The 22,980-nt window shown below is 32.8% G+C and overlaps 1 protein-coding gene across 1 annotated transcript in view; it reads left to right on the top strand.

Moving 5' to 3' along the window:
* The window catches only part of Mdga2 (MAM domain containing glycosylphosphatidylinositol anchor 2), a 757,479-nt gene that overhangs the window by 400,513 nt on the left and 333,986 nt on the right, over positions 1-22,980 (top strand). Inside the window, exon 3 of the mRNA XM_047541595.1 lies at positions 12,964-13,138. Coding sequence (XP_047397551.1) covers positions 12,964-13,138 — 175 coding nt within the window. The remainder of the gene's footprint in view (positions 1-12,963; positions 13,139-22,980) is intronic.

The raw sequence follows: 22,980 nt of genomic DNA, 5'->3' as shown, positions 1-22,980 counted from the left end.
TGGGTTTTTAATATTTTCCTAAGATTCTCTCATTCAACATTGATTTTATTTAAGGCTACATAAAAGCAATCATATTTTAGTAATATAATTTATCAAAAATCAAAATAGATAATTCTCTTTTAGGAATTGGACAGCCCTAAGCTAAGAGTAATCTTCTGCCCTCTAAGATGATCTCCATTGTTTTTCCTTCAGCTTAGTAGAGAATTGAATTAAAACAGTATGTCTTAAATTTCAGTATTTTCTCTTCTTGGTAATTTTATTTTTCTGGAGATGAATGTTTAACAGGACTTAAACATATGCATGTTTAATAATTTTTATTTAAAAATTGGATATGTATAATTACCACTATGGGACTAGTAACTGTCTCAAATGTCCCTCACCTGTTCTTCCAAAGTTGTGGAACCATTGAATTACACATGGAGATACCACTCAGAGTGAAGAGTATCTTTCCTAGTCCTTCTTGTAACTAAGGATAGGGATAGAAAAATGTAAGCAGAAGTGTTAGGAATCCCAGAACCTTCCCTAAAAGACAACTAGCAGTTACTTTTGTCCCTTCTTGTTCCTTCTGCTAGTATCTGGATATGAAGAATATATCTGCTATTGCTATTTTGGACCATGAGCTCAAGCAATACCCTGCAGGGAAGGCTCTCAAAAGAGACCTGAGCGTACCTGAGTACTCAAAGGAGCAGGACTAAGCCAGCCGTGAGGCTGGCCTGCCTCGTTCCAGATGTCTTTTACATGGTATAACCTAAATTTCTTCTTGTAAAAGTTACCATGAATATACCTAACTTATAATTCATCCTTAGCATTATATCCTCAACTTTCAACTCAAGTATACTATTTTCACTCAACAAATATGTGTACGTTGTCTATAGCACTAAGTTCTGGGGTTTCTATGTGGAATCACCCACAAAGTCTTACTGTGGTACTTATTTTTTGTTTTCCTCAAAGTTATCCTACAGACCTATGGCAGCATAGCTCAGAGGATTCTTTATGGTAGACATTAAAATATAAAGAAGAAATGGTAGTTTAGGGTAAAGCTCAGAAAAATTAAATTAAAAAATATTTAGTATATTTCATTCATTCATTCCCATAGAAAGTATTTAAGCTATATATTTGTATATTTATTTCAGTGTAGTCAAGTTTAATCTGCACAGGCTTTCTATTCATAAGTTTCTCAATAGGAACTTTCCTTTTAATTTTCTCTTTGAGCAGTGACTGGGTTTCAATGTATTAATAATCTTTTGTTTATTTATTTCTAACTATACTGATTTAATCAAGATAACATGGCCTGTACTATCTTTACTTTAAAAAATTAATTAGGGTTTTCTTTGTTGCCAGTGATGTGATTAATTTTTGCAAATGTTTAATAGACAGGAGAAAAAATCCATTATTCTATGGGTGGTGGACTATATATTTATTGGTTAAATACTTTGTTCATAGATTTTAGTGTTTCACTGTCTTTTTAATTAAAAAATATTGTATTATCTATAACTGTCTAATTCTCAAAGAGGTATATTAGAATTTCCCACTGCAACACATTCTTCCCTTTCGAATTATATTTGCTTTATTTCTTTAGCTGTTATTTATTCTACTGAACACCAATTAATAGGAATATGCTTTGCTTTTTTAATTTTAATATTACATAAAGCGATAGTTTTCTTTTTGTGTTAGTCTTAATATATATAAAGTGTTACTCCTGATTGTTTGATTTTAATTAATATTCCTATTACCATTCCATCTTGTCTTCTTTTCCAACCTTGATCTTGATTTCTGATCTTTTACTGTTACCTCATATATATAATGTATTTGGAATATATATGGCATACACAAAATATGATATACTATATCTTATTTTTATGTACATGTATGGCGAACTGTATAAAACTACGTTTTAACCTATTTTGGGAGTAGGATTGTTGAGAATTGAATCCAGATGCTCTACCATTGAGCTGCACCCACAGCCATAGTTTATCTTTGTAATCCAGTCTAATAGGCTCTTTAAAGGTAAATTCTATGTAATCATATCTAGTCTATGACTGATATGATACCCTATTCTTAGTTTGTAGTGTCAGTTGCATAGAATGATGGCAATAGTAATTAATAAAGCACTGTATATTTCAAAATTGCTTTCAAAGTAGATTTAAAATGTTTCTACCACACACACACACAAACACACACACACACACAATTGGTACATGAGGTAATGGATGTGTTAATAAGCCTGACTTAATCCTTCCTGTAAACTTATATCAAAACAATATATCCAATTTCATGTACATATATAATTATCAGTTAGCAATTAAATATAACTAAAATGAAAATATTTTATTAACATAAAAGTAAAATAAAAACATTCTATTTAAAATTATATACTTTTCCTCTTGGACTTATTTTTGCTCATTTTTTCCACTTCCACCCCTTTATTGCATTTTTCCTTCCATTAATGGAATTTTACCTTCTCCTATTATTTTAATCATCATTTATGCCTCTAGTCATTTGTAAACCAGATACGTAACATGTTTCCACAGAGACACATTCTTCATATTCTAACCTTCCCAATGTTTAAGATTTTAAGTTATTTCATCTCCTACCTACCCCCAGACATTAATTTTGGCTTTGTATTCTACTTCTACCCAAAATTTGATTTTCTACTTTCTGTGTGTCCTGAGCTATTTCATTTCTTGAACTTATTTACAATAAACAAATTTTTTTCTTGATAAATTAAATGCAAATAGTATTTAAAAATGAGATAGACATTATTACCCTATGTACATGTATGATTACATGAATGGTATGAATCTACATCATGCCTGACCATAGAAATGAAATGATGTACCCCTTTGTGTATAATGAATCAAAATGCAGTCTATAAAAAAAGTGAAATTAATAAACAAATTGTAAAAGACACACATACAAAAAAGAAAATTTTCAAAAAGGAAAACATTTTCACTGTCCTTACTCCTAGCACCATTCATAGTATTAATATTAAATTTTATGTGTTTCCTTGTGTGATTATAATAAACATATTAGTAGTATGTATACAAACATATATTCTTTTACATGAATGAGAATATTCTCTTCTGTTAATTTTTAACTTTAATGATACACTTGGTATTTAAATTTTTGAAATGACTAAGTTCAGATTTAGGATTCATCAATTTTAACCTCTCCTCCATTATTTGATATTTATATAGTTTTTCATCATATACTCTTATACATGCAGTATGCTGAATTTTCTGCATTCTTATGCAAACATTTAAAATTTTATCAGATAACTAGTCTACTTCTATAACTCTTTATATCCTGAACTTACTTTTGTATTCTGAAATTTTTCCAATCATCTTTAAGATAATATTGTAATAGAGGCATGATATTTTCATTGAAATTTAGCTCTTTCTTAATTGTATCTTAGATATATTTTAGCTTAAAGAGCATTAAGAAGTGGAAAGGTGGTGGACTAGAGAGAAGCAGTGATTCTTGTAGCTCAGCGTCCTGGGATTCAAGCAATAGGAATACTGTTTCTCTGCAAGATGGGTGAAAGAGGGATTTCATTAAAATGCAATACTAGACAGCTAGAGTGCCTTCAAGAGTTAGAAATTTTGGGTGCATTAAACAAGGAAAAGGGACAAAAATTAAGTTGAGCTGCTAGTGGGAGCAGTGGAATTGGCTCAAAAGGAAAAATAAGGCAAAAATACTAAGGACAGTCTGAGCATGGAAAATCCTGAGATCAGAGGAGCAACTTACCCTAGACTGATCCAGAGAGTTTAGGCACCATAAATTGGTACATGAAAGGTGCCCCAGGTTTCACAATCATCTGTAGGGAGCAGAGATAGAAACCATCTTGAGCTGACAACACTGTGGCGTTCAACCAGATATATAGGAACAGAGAACTCGGATCTGGGGAAACAGACTGATTCCAATACACAATCCAGGCAGATACCTGTCCAGTGACCTAGACTAAGATTAGTAAAATATGGAATAAGTTAGGCAAGGAGAGTATTTTGCCTGGAAATACAAGTTAAGGAGGATGGAGAGACTTGGTCTCCTTCACCGTTTTGAGTCTAGCAGTTTGGGAGTCTGAATGGGCCATTGTATCTGCTCTCAGAGAACAGCACCCAGAAGGCTGGGAAGGATTCAGGACCTGCTGAAGGGGGTCTGGAAACTGAAAAGGAAGATGTGACTGTGTTTGGGGACAGAGCACAGGAGGTCATGAAGGGTGGTATCCATGAGCAACAGAAGCAGTGAGGGACTGGCTTCCCCTTCCCATGAATGGATCCCTGGGAAGATTCCCTAGGGAGATCCCTGGGTACAGTGTCCCACCTAGATTGGCATCTGAGGGACTTTAAAGGTGCATTGATTTAATATTTTCAGATAACTAGCCACTCATATCACCTGGGGCTTCACTAAATCACAGCCTTGCCCCAAAGAGTGCCATCTATAGGAACTCATCTCACATAACCAAGCTGCAGCTTCACTCTGGAGTACAGCTGACAGTATTTCTTATCCTAGCTTCATCTTACTCTCAAGAAGGAAACAGAAAATTTTTTATTATATTGGTGAGCAATATAATAAAAAGAAAGGATTTGACATCTCATGACCCTACTCTTACACCAGTACATACCTCAACAAGAAACAAAGAAAGACAGGTGGACACAGGAAGTGAATATATATTCTCATTGACTTTTTTGTCCACTGCAATGGAAAGGACTCCTTCATTTTTTCATTAAGATTCTTTGTTCCGTGTGTGTGCTGAATGATTCATGGGTGTATATATATATATATATATATATATATATATATATATATATATATATATATTTGTTTCTGTGTTCTCATTTCTAGCATTTTTTTCAAGGTAGTTCTTTTTCCTTGCTCTTTCTTTTGAGGGTTATGGTTTTTAATGAGTATATTTTGGTTTAGTTTTGTATTGTTTTCTTTGCCATTCTGTTCCCCTTGTTTCCTTTTCTCTCTTTTTTCTTCCTAACACCAAATTCCATTGTTCTTTGTTTTACTCTTTAATTCTTCTATTTTTTCTCCTCCCTCCCATAACTATCACATTCTATTTAGCTTTTGCATTTCCCCTTTCACCTGTTGAAATTGCAAATACTTTTCTACTCATCTATCTCTTCTTCTTTCTTCTTAACTAACTCTATTCTAAACATCTCTTAGCACTAATTGGCTTATACAATGCCAGCCCCCATCAATAGTGTTGTAGTAATCATACCGTGGTAGCCAAAGATATCACCTATTGTTTGATTTTATACCAGACATAATATCAATCACCTACTGTTCTTTCTTATGAATGGAAATTGCTAGTCCTACCAATTCTGTTTATTGTGCAAATTAGCATTGTAGATGTCATAATAGGAACCAAGTACTTAGTTTACATAGGTTACATAGGTTGTACTATTACATAGTTTGTTACTATGGTTGTTACTATTATTTGGTTTCCCCAGTCTGTGAGGTACTAAAAATGATCAGGGCCACTAGAAGTTCATGGGGTAGAAACTCTACTACTTCAAACACATTTGGATAGATGAGTAGACACACAAACAATATAAAAAAGCAAGGGAAACAAACCACTCCAAATGTCTCAACAACAGACTTCATTGACACCACAGTGGAGAAATATCTGAGAATTAATTTATAAAGTGAATGTTAAACTCATCTGTGAGGGAAAACAATTATGTAAGGAATGAAATCAGAGAGAGAATACAAGATGTGAAAGATCACTTTAAAAAGGAGGTAGAGATCCTGAAGAAGAATCAATCAGAAATCCTCAAGATGAAGGAATAAATAAACCAAATTAGAAATTTAATGGAAAGCATTATGAATAGTCTAGACCAGTTGGAGGATAGAGTTTCAGGCAAAGAAGACAAAGTATGTCTTGAAAATAAAATCGATTATGGAAAAAATAAGAGACCATGATCAGAATTTTCAAGAAATATGGCATAACATTAAAAGACCAAATCTAAAATTCATAGGGATAGATGAAAGCTCTGAAGTACAAACTAAAGTAATGCAAGAATTTCCCAAACTGTAAGAACGAAATGGAAAATCAAATACAGAAGGAATACAGGATTTCAAATATACAAACTTTCAATAAACCCAGTCCAAGTCACATTATTATGAAAACGCCTAACATAAAAATGAGATAGATTTTTCAAAGCTGCTAGAGAAAAATGACTATTCACATTTAAAGATAAACCAACCTGGATCTCAGCTCCTGTTTCAACCCAGACCCTTATAGCTAGGAGGACTTGGAATAGTATAGTAAACTCTGAAAAAAAAAATGTATAACAATCAAGAATACTATATCCAACAAAATTAAACTTCAAAATTGAAGACAAAAGAAAAAACTTCCACAATAAACAAAAGTTAAAAGAATTCACAACTAGAAAGCTTGCATTCCCAAACATACTCAAGAAAATATATCATGAAGAGAAATGGAGAATACAAATTAAAACCAGTAGAGGGAGAAACTACACTATGCAGCCACTCTGGAAAGCAGTATGGAGATTCCTCAGAAAGCTTGGAATGGAACCACCATTTGACCCAGCTATCCCACTCCTTGGCCTATACCCAAAGGACTTAAAATCAGCATACTACAGAGATATAGCCACATCAATGTTCATTGCTGCTCAATTCACCATAGCCAGATTGTGGAACCAACCTAGATGCCCTTCAGTTGATGAATGGATAAAGAAACTGTGGCATATATATACAATGGAATATTACTCCGCAATGAAGAATGATAAAATTATGGCATCTGCAGGCAAATGGATGAAATTGGAGAATATCATGCTAAGTGAGATAAGCCAATCTCAAAAAACTAAAGGACGAATGATCTCGCTGATAAGCAGATGAGGACATACAATGGGGGGTGGGAGGGGTTAGCGTTAGGGTTAGGTTTAGGTTTAGGGTTAGGGATAAGGAGGATGGAAAGAATGGAGGAAAGAAGGACTGTATAGAGGGAAAAGAGGGGTGGGAGGAGTGGGGGGGAAGGGAAAAAATAATGAATCAAACATCTTTGCCCTATGTAAATTTATGATTACACAAATGATATGCCTTGACTCCATGTACAAATAGAGAAACAACATGTATCCCATTTGTATACAATAAAAAATATATATATATATATAATAAAAGAAGCTTTACTTTCTTAAAAAAAAAAAAAGCTGTATTGTCCACATCCCTTTCTAAAACTTCTCTTCCCTCTTGGTGTCTAACTGCATTTATTCTAGGTCAGCTATTCGTAGCCAACAGTAGCATCATATGGAGGGTTTAATAAAATTTGGGTATTGGGTTAAAAAAAAAAAAAGAATAGTCAAGCAAGAAAAAAATATCTATTCAACTTAAAAACTAGAAATCAAATAACAGGAAATAAATATCTCTCAATAATAACACTGGATATAACTGGATTAAACACATCAATCAAAAGAGATAGGCTAGCGTGCTGGATTAAAAAACAATATCTAACAATATGCTGTCTCCAAGAGACTCACCTCAAAGGCAGAGACATCCACAGATTGAATGGAAAAGAATAGGAAAGAAAATATCCTTCACATGGATCTCAAACAAACAGGGGTTTCTATTCTCATATCAGGTAAAGATGACATCAAACCAAAATTAATCAGAAGAGACCAAAAAGATTACTTCATACTGCTTAAGAGAATCATATAACACCAGGAAATAAAAACCGTAAATATATATGCCCCCAAAATGGAGCATCTATGTATATCAAATAAACCCTTCTCAATATCAAGAATCAAATAGACCACAATACAGTAATACTGGGTGACTTTAACATACCTCTCTCAGCACTAGACAGATCTTCTAAACAAAAACTTACTAATGAAACTACAGAACTAAGAAATACAATTGATAATTTAGACTTAATATTGATGAGTATTTCATTCATCAATGACTGAATACACTTTCTACTCAACAGCACATGAAACATTTTCTAAAACAGACCACATCTTCAGCCACAAAGCAACTCTTAGCATAAAGAGAGATAATACCCTGAATTTTATCAGATCATAATGAAGTAAAAAATAAAAATAGAAATAGAAACTACTTTAACACCTAGAGACTAAATAATTCACTATTGAATGATGACTAGATATCAGAAGAAATCATGGGTGAAATTAAAAAATACTTAGAAGCAAATGAAAATATAGATATAACACATCAAATCTTTGGGTCATATGAAGGTGGTTCTAAGAGGGAAATTCATAGCATTGAGCTCATATATTACAGGAATAGAAAGACACCAAATAAATACCCTAATATCATATCTCTAAGCCAAAGGAAAAAAAGAACAAATCAAAAACAAAATCAATAGAAGAGCAGAAATGATTAAAATCATAGCTGAAATCAATGAAATTGAGACTTAAAAAAAAATCAATGAATCAAAAAGTTGTGTTTTCTTTTGTTTTGTTTTATTTTGGTACTGGGGCTTCTTTTATTTTGAACTCAGGGGCTCTTGATCACTGAGCCACATCCCCAGTCCTATTTTGTATTTTATTTAGAGTCAGGGTCTCACTGAGTTGCTTAGCATCTCACTTTTGCAGAGGCTGGCCTTGAACCTGAAATTCTCCTGTTCAGCCTCCCTGGTAACTGGAATTCCAGGTGCCAGGCACCTGTAATCCCTGCAGCTTGGGAAGCTGAGGAAATAGGATCATGATTTTGAAACCAGCGTCAGCAACAGTGAGGTGCTAAACAACTCATTAAGACCCTGTCTCTAAATAAAATACAAAAACAGGGCTGGGGATATGGCTCAGTGGTGGTCAAGTGCCCCTGAGTTCAATCCTCAGTATTTCCACCAAAAGAAAATTTGATTCTTTAAAAAATTTAACAAAATTGATAAATCCTTAGCCAAGCTAACCAAGAGAGATAAAATGCAAATTGTCAACATTCATAATAAAAAATGAAACATCACCGTAGATACTACTGAAATGCAGACTATAATCAGAAATTATTTTGAAAATGTATACTTCAACAAGCTAGAAAATCTCAAAGACATTGACAAATTCCTAGAGATATACAACTACCCAAATTGAACCAGGAGGATATAGAAAATTTAAATAGACCAATTTCAAGTAAAGAAAATGAAGCAGCCATCAAAAGCCTACCAAGAAAGAAAAGCCCAAAACCAATGAATTCTCAGCAGAGTTCTACCAGACCTTTAAAGAAGAACTAATATCTGTCCTCCTCAAATTATTCCATGAAATAGGAAAGGAGGAAACTCTTCCAAATACATTCAATGAAGCTATTATCACCCTGATACCAAAACCAGACAAAGACACATCAAAGAAAGAAAACTTCAGACCAATATCCCTAATGAACACAGGAACAAAAAATTATTAATAAAACATTGGCAAATTGCAGAGAAAACACATTAAAAAAAAGATAGTTCACCATGATCAAACAGGTTATATGCCAAGGAGGCAAAGTTGGTTCAACATAAGTAAATCAATTAATGTAATTCATCACATCAATAGACTTAAAGACAATAATCACATGATTATCTCAATAGATACAGAACATTTGACAGATAACAGTATCCATTCATGTTTAAAATACCAGAAAAAAATAGGCATAGAAGGAATATACCTAAACATGGCAAAAGTTATACACAACAAGCCCAAGGCCAACATCCTTCTAAATAGAGAAAAACTAAAACCTTCCCTCTAAAAACAGGAACAAGATAGGGATGTCCACTTTCACCACTTCTATTCAGCAGAGTCCTTGAAAGTCCAGTCAAATTAATTAGGCAGAAGAAGGAAATTAAAGAGATACAAATAGAAAAAGCAGAGTCAAATCTAGCTCTATTTTCCAATGACATGATTTTATGTTTAGAAGACCCAAAGAACTCCACCAGAAAACTAGACATCATAAATGAATTCAACAAAGTAGCAGGATACAAAATTAACACTCTGAAAATCAATTGCATTTTTATACTCCAATGACAAATCAGCAAAAGAGAAATTAGGAAAATCAGCCCATTCATAAGAGTCTCAAAAAAAAAAAAAAAAAGCCTTGAGAATCAATCTACCAAAATAGGAGCATGAGCTCTACAATAAAAAATATAGAATACTAAAGAAAGAAATTGAGGAAGACCTTAGAAGATGGAAAGACATCCTATGTTCTTAGATAGACAGAATTAATATTGTTAAAATGGCCATACTACCAAAAGCACTATGCAGATTCAATAAAATTCTGATTAAAATTCCAATGACATTCTTCATGAAAATAGAAATAGCAGTGATGAAATTCATCTGGAAAAATTAGAGGCCCTGAATAGTCAAAACAATTCTTAGTGAGAAAAGTAAAGCAGGAGGTATCTGTAGTATAATTTAAGTCTAGAATTGTGATACCTCCTGCTTCACTTTTCTCCTTAACAAGACTCCCAAAGAGCAAGAAGTAAAATTAATAATCAATAAATGGGATGACTTCAAACTAAAATGTTTCTTCACAGCAAAGGAAACAGTCAAGAACATGAAAAGAGAGCTTACAGAATGAGAGAAAATCTTTGCCATCTACACCTCAGATGGGGTGTTAATTGGAAAAAAACACAAATAATCCAATCAACAAATGGGCAAAGGAACTGAACAGGCACTTCTCAGAAGAAGAAATACAAATGGTCAACAAATGTATGAAAAAATGTTCAACATCTCTAGCAACTAGAGAAATACAAATTAAAACTACACTGAGATTTCATCTCACTCCAGTCACAATGGCAATTTTCAAGAATACAAGTAACAATGTTGGCAAGGATGTGGGGAAAAAAGTACACTCATATTTCTGCTGAGACTACAAACTGGTGCAACCATTATGGACAGCAGTGTGGAGAAGCCTTAGAAAACTTCCATTCCAAGGAACCACTATTTGACCCAGTTATCCCACTCCTCGGTTTATACCCAAAGGACTTAAAATCAGCATACTACAGTGACATAGCCATATCAATGTTTATAGCAGCTCAATTCACAATTGCTGAACTGTAAAGTCAATTTGTTTCCCTTCCACATGAATGGATAGAGAATGTGGTATATATACACAGTGGAGTATCAGTCAGCCATTAAGAAGCATAACATTCTGACATTTGTTGGTAAATTAATGGAACTGGAGAATATCATGATAAGTGAAATAAAGCATTCCCCAAAAGCCAAAGGTGGAATGTGGAGGCTAACCCACAATAAGAGGGGAGAGGGTAAGAATAGATATTCAGTAGATTAGAAATATGGAATGAAGGGAAGGTGGGTGGATAGGATAAGGAAAGACAGTTGAATGAATCTGAAATAGTTTTCCTATGTACATTTATCAATACATTGTAGTGAATCCCAGCATCATGGAAATCCATAAAAAGTGGATCCAAATTAGAATAAGATATATTTCATGCTTTCATAATTATATCAAAATGATTTCTACTGTCATGTATAAGTAAATAGAACCAATAAAAAAGATAAAATAAAAAAGAGCATTAAATTTTCTTATATGCAAAAACAAAATTTCATTTATATATTTAAATATTTCTTATTTGTTACTTGTGGAATTTGATATTAAATCAAAATAGAACCTTAGATTTTCCAATGAAAATATTGCTAAAATAAAAGCATTGTTCTTTCTACACCTTTTCTTTTTAAGGGCATATGAATGATAAGTTCATAAACTGGCTGGTTAGGAATCATGTCATTTACTTTTTTGTACATCCATTCACATATAAATGTTGAATAAATATTTGATAATTCTCATTTCTAATCGATCTATTGGTAAAATTTAGAATTCATTCACAATTCAGTGAAAACCTGGTTATATTCATAATTATGGTTTAAGGGTATGGAAAACTGTTAAAAGATATTTTTCAGTGTCATTAGATCACATAGTTTAACCCACATTTTGTGAAAAGAGATACAATGGCAGCATTGTAAGGTTTCAATTGTGAAGACTCAGATATTACTTTCTTTCTCCATGTTTCATCATATGGGTTTGACCAGAAGATTCTATTTACTGTTTCTCACTCTTAAAATAAAAACAAGCAAAAATATATTATTCAGTAGGGACAAAAAGAGAAATAAAACCAAATCATTTTTACTTTCTATTTTGTGTCAATTTACAGCCTCCAAATTTGACTCCCCCCAGTTTTATAAACTAAAATGTACAAAAATTAAGTTGAATGCCAGTCATTATTTCTAGCAAAAACGAAGTCTTTTCAACACAGCTGTGTTTAAAAGAATGTTATTGTTTGTAATGAAAATTTTAGATATTTGAAGTGTTTTAGCAGTTTCACAGAAATGTGATCCTTGAAAAAATTTACACATTTCATGAAAATAATTATTGATGTAGAGTGAATTCTAATTCACTCAAAATAGATAAATTATTTGTGTGCTTATGAAATCATAGCCATTAATTGAAAAAAAAATCTCTTTTAAGAACCAGGTGTATAAAATTATACATAACCTAAATAAATCATTATAGTACTATGCCTAAACTACCTAAATCAAACAGGATATTTAAAACATAATAATTAAGATTGCCCAAAAAGACATGAGAGTCTTCCTGGACTAATTAAGTAAAAAGTGTCTAACAAATTTTGAAAATATGAAAGAAATTTTGAAATGTTCAACAACAAAAAATGAGAAGCAAATTCACATTTCTATTATACTACTGATATTTAACTCCCTTTATGTTATAATTTAAGTTTCTCTCCATATTGATTAGACTTTTGATGAACTCAGTGCACTTAAACCTTAATTACAAGCACTATACAATAGTAAGGGTACACTTAAAATTTTATATTTCAATTGTGCATATAAACTTAAGAAAGCTTTCTTATTAATTAGGTAGGAAATACTGTGTTGTAGCTCTGAACACACACACTTCCAAAATGAGTAATTGCTATTTGATTTTCTGTGGAAAACCAACCTAAAGTAACAATCTTTGTTGATGCTTGCTCAGATCAGGTGGACCAAAACAGCAGGAAGTGCCTCTGACAGATTCCAAGACTCCAGTGTCTTCAATGAAACTTTGAGGATTACAAATATTCAGCGACACCAAGGAGGCCGATATTACTGTAAAGCAGAGAATGGCTTGGGGTCCCCAGCGATAAAGTCAATCAGAGTGGATGTATATTGTAAGTAAATTTCCCAGAAAACTGTGAGTAAGCCTAATACAGGTTTCTTTTGTCTGACATGTATGGCTGTCTCAAAAACCATAAGTAGAGCTCTGTTTATATGAGAATGTAAGTGTACAAGATAATGAAAGCTGATTTAAACATTTCTGTGGAAAGAAATCTTCACTAGAAATTTGCATAATTTATTTAATAGTACATATCATTATAGAACATTTAGGAAATACATTGATGATAATAAATACTATAATTTCATCAGTACTTAGTGTTCGATGTTTATTTTTTATATATATGCATACATTTCTATATTTGTATGAACCATGTCCTCTAACTTTTATTTGTTCATTTTGCTTATGTGTGAATACAGCTATTGTTATTTCTTTAATGCACATCATATGTGTAAGCAAAGTTAACTGAGGGCCAGAAATCTGTGTGGAGTCTGTTTTTGACCAAAACCTGTTGAAAGCAATCAGCACCAACCCAGGACAATGCTATGCCATCTGAAAAGTGTTTGACTGATTTTTGTTTGTTTTTAAGTTGTGTTTTCCTACTTTTCCTTCTTGGAGAATATGTTTAAATTCTTCTTGGTCTCCTTACTTCCTTTTCCACTAAACAATGGTTTACATTAAGTTTGGTGTTTTTGCACAGGTTTCTCTCTCACTCTATTATCTTTCTACAAGAAATTGCATTTAAGTCTCTTAACATTAGAATATAAGGGTTTTTTCCTTTCCTTAAAATAATTCAGACATAAGTAACACATGAAGAGTTATTTTTTTATTCCTTCTTTTCCCTTTGCTTTTCTATCTATATAGGATTGGGGCTGCAGAGTTAGGAAAAGGCTTGGACTCTTACAGGGTCTGTTCATCCGAACCTATGCTGAACCTCAGTTAGTTATTCAGAGGACTAGGAAGTGAGTGCGAGAGCAACACTTGTGATTCATCTTCCACATTAAGGTGGTTGTTGCTCTCCAAGGTAGAAGTCCATATCCATTCTCTCTGTTATCTTCCAGCCTCTGAGCCACCACCTTGCATAATTTAGCCACTGTCATCCTATGCATCACTATCTCCCTATTGTCTGGGTACATGGGTTGGCCAGACTTGTATACTTTCCAAACATTGCAAAATCCCTACCTTCCATGTATATCTAGGAATATTATTTAGATATAAATTTAAATTACACTATATTTGATTTAAATGGATTGAGTATTTCTATAACATAATTTTCTAGAGTATGTACCTCTGTTTTCTTGTTGTTATAGTTTAGGTCATAAAGTTTTAAATTACACATCTCAATACCTTAAACACAGTTCTAAAATCTAAAAAAAAATCTCCAAAAATGAATAGATGGTTCTTTTGGTAACTTTTTTCAGCAAAATCTTATGTGAACTAGGTTGGTAGCAAAATATGACCTGAAATGACTTGAATAGAAAAATAGAAAGATATTATACTCTTTATTTACCCTACTTTGTATGAATAGTCACATGTTTAGCTAAGAAACTGTGTTTGATCAGAGAGTTAGGCCCAGATCCTGCTGGATGTGTTATATAATAAATGGCATATGTACTAGATTATCTTTCTAAAGTCTGAAAACTTCTGAAACACATTCCCTTAGAGGTTTTGAATAAGGGACTGCATTGCTACCGTAATAAATTTTATAATAAATTTTAAAAAATGTATTGTTGGGTTAAAAATCAAATACAAGGGGGAATCACTTAATCTCTAAACAAAAAAATAATCTTTCTTATTACTTAAAAGATTTTCAGCATCATTCTGCGTTATATCTACTTCTTTCTGACTCCATATTTCTTAGTGTTTAGACTGGGTTGTGCCTAAGTAGTTCGTTTTGCACAAATTGCTGGGATGAAAACACTGTTCCACCTTCCCGGCCCTGTTAATCTCATAAAGCTGGTATCATTCACTATGCAACCATGCCTGAAGGTATCAGCTCTGTTACCTTCTTCTCTTTTGACTTCTCTTGGGGTTTTCCCCATACAAACTGGATTTGACAAACATCTTATTTATGTTATTTAAGTGAAATGTCACTATGATGCTTTACCAGATTGAAGTACCATTTTCAGTACATTTTTGATGGCGAGGATTTATTAGAAAGCTACATGAAATTTCAGTACTGTAGAATAACATGTTAAATTTTGGACTGTATGAAGAAATGTGACATCTCTCTGATACAAATTTCCCAGAGAATCTCTTCAGTTGGAAAGTAAGACCTTTCCAATATGGACGTATGAACATACTTTTTACATAAATATTCTTATCCATGAAGGTTTGAATAAGTGTTTTACTTCAGATAGTAAATTTTCAAACATGTTTTAATGGATAAAAATGCTTTTGCAGTAGAGACAACTCGACCTATTTGAAGAATCCATGTGCTATAAGTATAACCTTGACGGAAGAACAGAAATTTTAGGTTCAAATATATTTTCTCTACATGAGCTTGTAATTTGAAACATTCTATATCATTATTCATAAGAACATGGCTAGCATATTAATACTGTATTTTAATTTGGTATGTTTGGTGTCTAAAATTGGATAACAATACTTAAAATTCATCCATGTTTTGATTTTGACTTGATATTAAACTGCTCAAATGAATAGATATTCATTTTATAAGCTTTGAATAAGAGAACTATTTTATTTTACATACTTTTGTTTGAACTATTTTAGGAAATGCTAAAACAATGGGACCAATTTTTCATTTTGGAGTCATGGATTTAGAATCAACACCTGCACTCCGGATTTCTATTTCTTTTTCTAAACTGATTCCACATGTACAACTTTCATCACCATTTGTAAAACTAGGAACACAAGAATGGGCACAGGATACAAAATTGTTTCTAAAGTCTGTAATAAGGATCATATTTCCAACACCAAACTGAGGCAGACTGTGGATTTAACAAAGATAACAATAATTAATATTGGAATTAAGCCTTGAATTCCTTGCAATAGGTTGTCTCTAGAAACTGTTCCATGATGTACTAATGCTTAATTAATACAAAATGTATGTATTAATATAATGCCATCAGTACTGTTGGAGAATTTTTGTAAAGTGTGAAATGGATATCTCTCATTAAATCTCAAGTTCTGATCCAAAATTTCTACATGTTAGAGCTAAAAGCTATTGAAAATAAAATTTAATGTTAACCATTCATTATTTGGATTAGGAAATTTAGTGTCAGAAAAGGGACTTACTACAATGGGGAGTGATATAAAATGAGATGACTTTTTTATTTAGATGATGTTTTAAAATATTTTTAAAATGATATTTACATTTTGATCACTTTATGATATTGACGTTAGAAATTTTTCCTACCTTTTTAAAAATTTCTTATAGTAGAAAAAGATTGAGCTTATGTAAATTTTATAGAGGAACTTCCAAATGTATATTCTTGTGCTATTTTATTCAAGAATAGAGTCCAAGAAATTATTTTAAACACGTGTCTCAATTTATAGGACCCAATATTTTATTTTTTAAGAATTATAAAAGCATTTGAAGAGTTTAATGAGATATAATTCCTTAATAAACATATATTTATAGCTTGGTTGATTTCATTACCACATAGTATTTAAATTTTTTCCAATGTCTGATCCATCTAGTTATTTATACAAATATTTCTGGTCAAAAACTAATCAATTGTAACTCTCCTTATGGTGGGAAATACCTTTTGAGAATCTAAAACTGTCAGTGCTATGTTGAAGAGGAACTTGTAGACTTAGTTCTATTAAACCTAATATTTTAAACATATGGATTCTTCACATCTTGTCCCTGAAATCATTATAAAACAATAGTAAAGGAATAAAATAGCAGTAACAGAGTAAATAAAATTCACACCAAGCCATGTCAACATGAAATGGTAAAACATTGAGAACAACTACATTTAGGTGTATTTCACCAAAATTTGAAAGTAAACCAGAAGAGGGTAGAGAATAATTTTAAAAATAGGAGCTCATGTATAAAATAATCCAGGATAATAATGAAACAGGATGCGGCAGTAATAGACATATGTTTGACTTTCAAAGCAACCAGAATAGGTCTCTCTGTAACAGGTCTCTGAAGAACTTCAGAGACATTGATTTTGTTTATATTTTGCAGACTACAACACTTCCTTGTTAAGAGAATGGCAACCCAAGAATTCCAACCAATCCATACAGCTGAGGCCAACATCTATCTCCCTTAGATTAGTTAGGATCCCTGACTAGTCAAGGTTTTTGCCCCCGACAGCCTAAAGCAACTTTAGAGGATGGGTCTTCACCATCACTAGCCTTTAAGATTAAGGGATCAATGTCTGGGTGGGGGAGGTTAGATAGGAATTTGGGAACAAAGGAAAAATACTGAATCTTAAAGGAAGTATCCATGAGCCAAGTGATATCAAAAGCACCCAGGAAAAATTCCAATTCCTGAGCAACATGCCCTTGTAACATAAAGGCAATGCTCAAGCCTAGGTAAAACTGGCATGATATTGTATAGCTTCACCCTGCCTCCACCTCTAGTCCAGACCCTAGGAACCTCCCTCTATCAATATTAACACCCCCCTCCCACCAAGGGGTTGCTGTCTCCCTCTGGAGATGACCCTTATTCTCCCTTGAAGTCATATTCCTTGCTTTACCCCACAGGTATCTCAAGATGGTATTCATTGTACCTTAAATATGTATCTACTTTCCTAAATAAACCTCTGTCTATGCCTTTGAAAGAAAAAAACTAAGCAAAACAATCAGGGCAGTTTGAAATTTGAAGAAAAAGATGTCTGTAGGAAAGAAATGCAACTTCTGGGTTATCTGTTACTTTAGAGAGGAATTTTACACTTCTAATGGAAAATTTAATAATGTGGGAAGGGTGGTATATACAAGAGCAAGTGTACAAAATATGGAAGTTGTCAACAGAAAACCAAAAAGGTTGTATGAAATGAAAAGTAATGAGAATATAGTCTAAGGTTCAACTGTAAAGAATTCAAATTCCTACATAAGCATGATAACATCAGTATTTGACCTAATAAAAAGCATGATATGAATAAAAGGAGGATGGGTGAGGTTAGCATAAGAGAGTGAAAGAGTTCCTGGCTAACCAAAGGAGTCAGTAAGACACTGTAAGAAAAATCTGTAAATAGCATTTAAACATTAAAAAATAAAAGGCAAAACCAAATATGAAAAGTTAAAAGATGAATTAGAAAAGTTCCAGAATTAGAAATACTGGAAATTATTTTATGTATAATTGTTTGCCTAAATGTATGCATACATAGTTTGATTTTTTTTTTTAATTTATAAAACTGATTTGAGGATTTTACCTTGGAGATTCTTGTTATTTAACTTGTAGAAAGTCAAATTAATTTTATTTCAAACTTTGTAAGAAAATTGTCAGTTCTTAAACTGAGAACTATAGATTCTCACCCCCAATTTTTCTTAATTCCTCATAAGAATTGATATTCCTTGATATCTGACCCTCAGAAAAAGGTGACCAAAGAAATATTATCTCATAAATAAAGACAAGGCAATAATATAGGGAATGTTGGTGCCACATTCTGATAACTAATTGTTTTCCTAAAATTTTAGGATAAACCCTTTAGATTAATCACCACCATTCGTGTCCAGGTTATCTAGAATGAATGATGTTAAATAAATACCTTTGATTCTTACCTTCATTCAGCAAATATTTGAGTGCCTACTAACAATATAGCTTCACTGAATACTCTGGGGCTAAAAAGGAATTTATTAAATAATTTGTACCTTCAATGAGTTTCAACTATTTAAAGAGACAATGCAAAATACATGATTCATTTACATGGAATACAAAAGTTAAGTCATAAGGATAACAACAAATTAAGTCACACAACAACAAGGAGAAATGTGCCTATGGCACAGGGAGTGCAGTGCCAGGAATAAAAGGTTACCGTGGCCTCTGAGCATAAAAGAGGTAGGGTTTACGTTGTAGTTTAAGGGATGAGTTCTGAGAGACAAAAGCTCCTTGGCATTTCTACATGTCTTCAAACAGCCTGTGTCCTGCACTCTCCTTTTTAAGGATGTTTATGTAAGAAACCTCAATGTTAGAGATAGCATCTTTCCTTCAGGGCAAAGGGCAGGTTTGTTTCTTGATAAGAATAATGACACTTGCATCCACTTCAGACGCAAAGATTAAGCAGATTTTCTAAGAGGACTGTAGTATGATGGGTTGTTTTTTTTAAACTCTGGTTTCCTGAGCTGTGTCATAAACTGTGTGCATGACATTCACTTGGGGTGACACACATTGCCTTGATGAACACTGAAGGAGAAGAAGAACCTTAGAAAACACGCAGCTTAAATTTTCATCTGAAACTTTACTGACATAGTCCCTTGTCTCTCACCCAGGAGTCCTGTTTTCTACCAGCATCCAGGAAACTGTGATGGGCAAACATGGTAACCAGCAGTTAGGGAAAATATCAGACCCCTTACAGTTCTTGATGGAGTAGGGTAAACAGGTAGAGGAGAAAACCATAGGTATTCTTTAATGAATGCGAAGTTTGATTAAAGACTAAAAGAACAGTGTTTGGAGGAATAGTGATTAAGACTAAAAGACTAAAAGGAGAGAGACAAAAGAACAATGTTTGGAGAAATAGTGATTAAGATGGTGGGAGGAGCAAGAGCTTAATTTGAAAGATGGGTTGAACATTTACAGCCAGGAATTTTAGACCATATAACTGATGGTCTGCCACTTATGGGAGATGTGAAATAAAGGAACTGTGACTTCATGACTACAGAATTACTTATGAGAATCAGTGTTCTCCTAAGATGGGTCTTGCTTTATTCACCCTAAGAAGCACTTGCCACTCCCTGAAAGCCTCAGGTTCCATCTTTGGAGGAAGAAAGACTATATTCTATGCAAGAATAGAAAATAAAGGTTCTGAATTCTGAAATTCTCATCTGCAAATATATTTGTTACATTAAGATTCTTAAAGACATTTCAACAATTTTCTAAGAATATGCCCACCTAATTCTTTCACTTATTCCCAGCCATGACTGTGTTGCTCTCAGGGTAATAGAGGTCATACTACTTTAAAGGTTAGGATTTGATTAAAACTTATTTTTAATTCAAAAAGAAATTAGATTCAGAGGCATTAGCTTAATAAGTTTTCATGTGTGCAGACACTGTTCACACATGAGACAAATCTTTTCCAATATCCATTAAACGTTTTGTAAGCATTCTTATTTCTGAAATATATCCCTACTTTAATTTCACTTAGGTAGATTGCTGCCTTTCATTATATTCAGAACAAGCAGTCATTTCTTTTCTTTCTTTCTTTTTTTTTTCCTTTTGGTCCTTTTCTGCTAGATTTATTTATTGTATCTTCACACAATAAATTAGCGGGAGCTTATGATGACACATTATCAATTTGCTCCACAAACACAATTTTCCTGTATTAAAAGAATTATGAACTGCACAGTTAAAAATGCTGACAAATAAGTTGTCCTCCCCTCTCCCCCATCTGCTGGACCCATCAACATGACTTCTGGACAGAAAATTTTAGTGAAAGGCTGATGGGAATTCTGGAAGCATAGCTAACCCTGGGAGAAAACAAATGCCCTAAGTCAATTCCATTAAGCAGAATTTTCTCACCCCCACCCAGTCTCCCAAAACACCAGTCGTGGGTTTAGAAAGTCTTAATAATGTTTGATGTGGTAATTACAATGCTTATTAAAATGGGTGGCTCTCATGGTAATTACTCTATTAATAAGATTCAAGACAGGCTTTTTCAATTTTGTACATACTACAAATGAAATATGCTTACTTATCAGTATTATTTATTAATACTATTATTATTTATTATTTATTTGATAATAAATAATTTTCAAATAATATTAGAATTTCTAATTAAAAAAACTTAGGAAAAAGAAAACACTATTTTGGGCTGGAACATAGCTTAGTGGTAAAGTACTCGCTTTGTATGTGTGAAGTCCTGGGTTAGATCCCCAGTTCCAAAACAATAAAAGATAGATAGATAGATAGATAGATAGATAGATAGATAGATCCATAGATGGATGAATCCATCCAAATCCCCCCCGCCTAAAGGAAATGCCACCATTTCATACCCTTTTACTGCTTTTATTCAGAAGAGTTAATTTAAAATCAGGTTAAGCCTATCCTTATGAAGCTTACTATTATCCATTCACTACATTCTATTGGTAAAATGCACCCTCTTTAAGATGTAGCCACAGAGCACCTACTGGAATTTTTCCCCATTGCACATCCCATGAATACACAGTCATCAGAATGGCAAACGGCTATTTTCCCTTGGTTGCTCTGCACCTGTTCCTACTGCCTTCAGGCTACTGGGCTCCTTCAACCTGATGCTGAAAATCTTAGACATTTGTTCAGTCTTTTGGACTAAAGTCCCTGGAAGGTCACTTTGAATTATAGTCTGTTAGTGTGCAATGTTAATTGAGGACCTGCTATATACAGAACACTACTAGGGGCTCTGGTAAGAGATAAAAATGCAAAGTCCTTACCATAAATGAGTTTATAATGAGTTAGAGATTCAAAACATATACAGTAAAAAGAACTTGGTTAAAAATTAGATTACTAACTCTAAAAATTAGTTTTTACTAACAAAAGTGATATAATTAGTACTAATAAAAGTGGTGTAAAAGATGGCATTAATTAGAAAGCCCTCCTACTAAATTTATTAAAGAATTCAAGAAGGCAAAGATAATTACAATGGTGTATAATTCATCTCTAGATTGTTGCTTGGGTAAATATATCAAATCTAAGCAACCTTATTAAAGGAAAGTTTGCATGTTTCTCAAAGAGGTTGAAGGATATTCTGATATGCATCCATATTTATCTTTTTGCTCTTGTTACTAACAGAGAAAAAAGTTTGTATCTTACTTCAGTAAAAATTCTCCTTCATCTAAAAAGTATGTGTATATTTTATTATCTTGCTCTCTACTGTTACGTCCAACTTTCACTTATTTCATACCTTTTAAGATTTCTTGCTCATTATTTGGGCTCTTTATTTCCTCCCCTGGGAATGATAACTTTACTTTTTAAATTTTATGCCTTGAAAATTTGGTGTAATTACCTGTCTCATAATGTTTTTTTATGAGACTATTTCATGATTCAGTTTTTCAGATTTTAGAAAAGTTTTGTGGCTGTAAAATATTTCTGTAACATTACTGGTGAGATCTGGGATATTCTATGATAAAAACCACAAATATTGTGTAGTTCTATCTATATCCCATGGCATGTCAAATATGAAGTGGGAGAAATGAACTTTATAACTAGGCTCCTGTCACTTGAGACAGTGTTTATCATTGACAGAGCCACAGTCATGCCAAGTATGCTTCTAAATAGGTTTTGGAATACTTTTCTGTTTTAGAGGTTTTTAGACTTCAAAATCCTATAGAAGGAACTGTGGGATTATATATAATTTAATATAAGCAAATGTGGACATGTATTAACAGCTATCATGCATAGTGACCAAAATTATGTGATTTATGCCTCTAAATTTTGTTTTTATAAAAGTCTTATAAACTCCCAGAGAGAAGACATTACCTTTTGTCATTTCGTAGACTCATGTCCAGATGAACAGCTCAGCAATGAACTTGTAATAGGGTACAAGAAACACATTTATGGAGAGAGTAGTCATTGACTGAAAAATACTTGGAAGTAAATTTACCCTGCTTATTTTCTCTTTATGAATATGCATTTGAATTTTTATCTTTTTTTCTCTTAGCACCTGTGACTTCTCCTTTTGATCTTTGAATTCTTAGAACTAGCTTATGAATATTAAGCTAAAATCTGTGATTCCCCCCATTTCCAATCATAACCATGTCAAATAACAATAATATATATTGCTAAAGACC

Source organism: Sciurus carolinensis, chromosome 2 (assembly GCF_902686445.1).
Source record: "Sciurus carolinensis chromosome 2, mSciCar1.2, whole genome shotgun sequence".
Taxonomy (NCBI): domain Eukaryota; kingdom Metazoa; phylum Chordata; class Mammalia; order Rodentia; family Sciuridae; genus Sciurus; species Sciurus carolinensis.
Note: the sequence above shows the minus strand (reverse complement) of the source record. Positions and strands in the feature narration are given on the sequence as shown.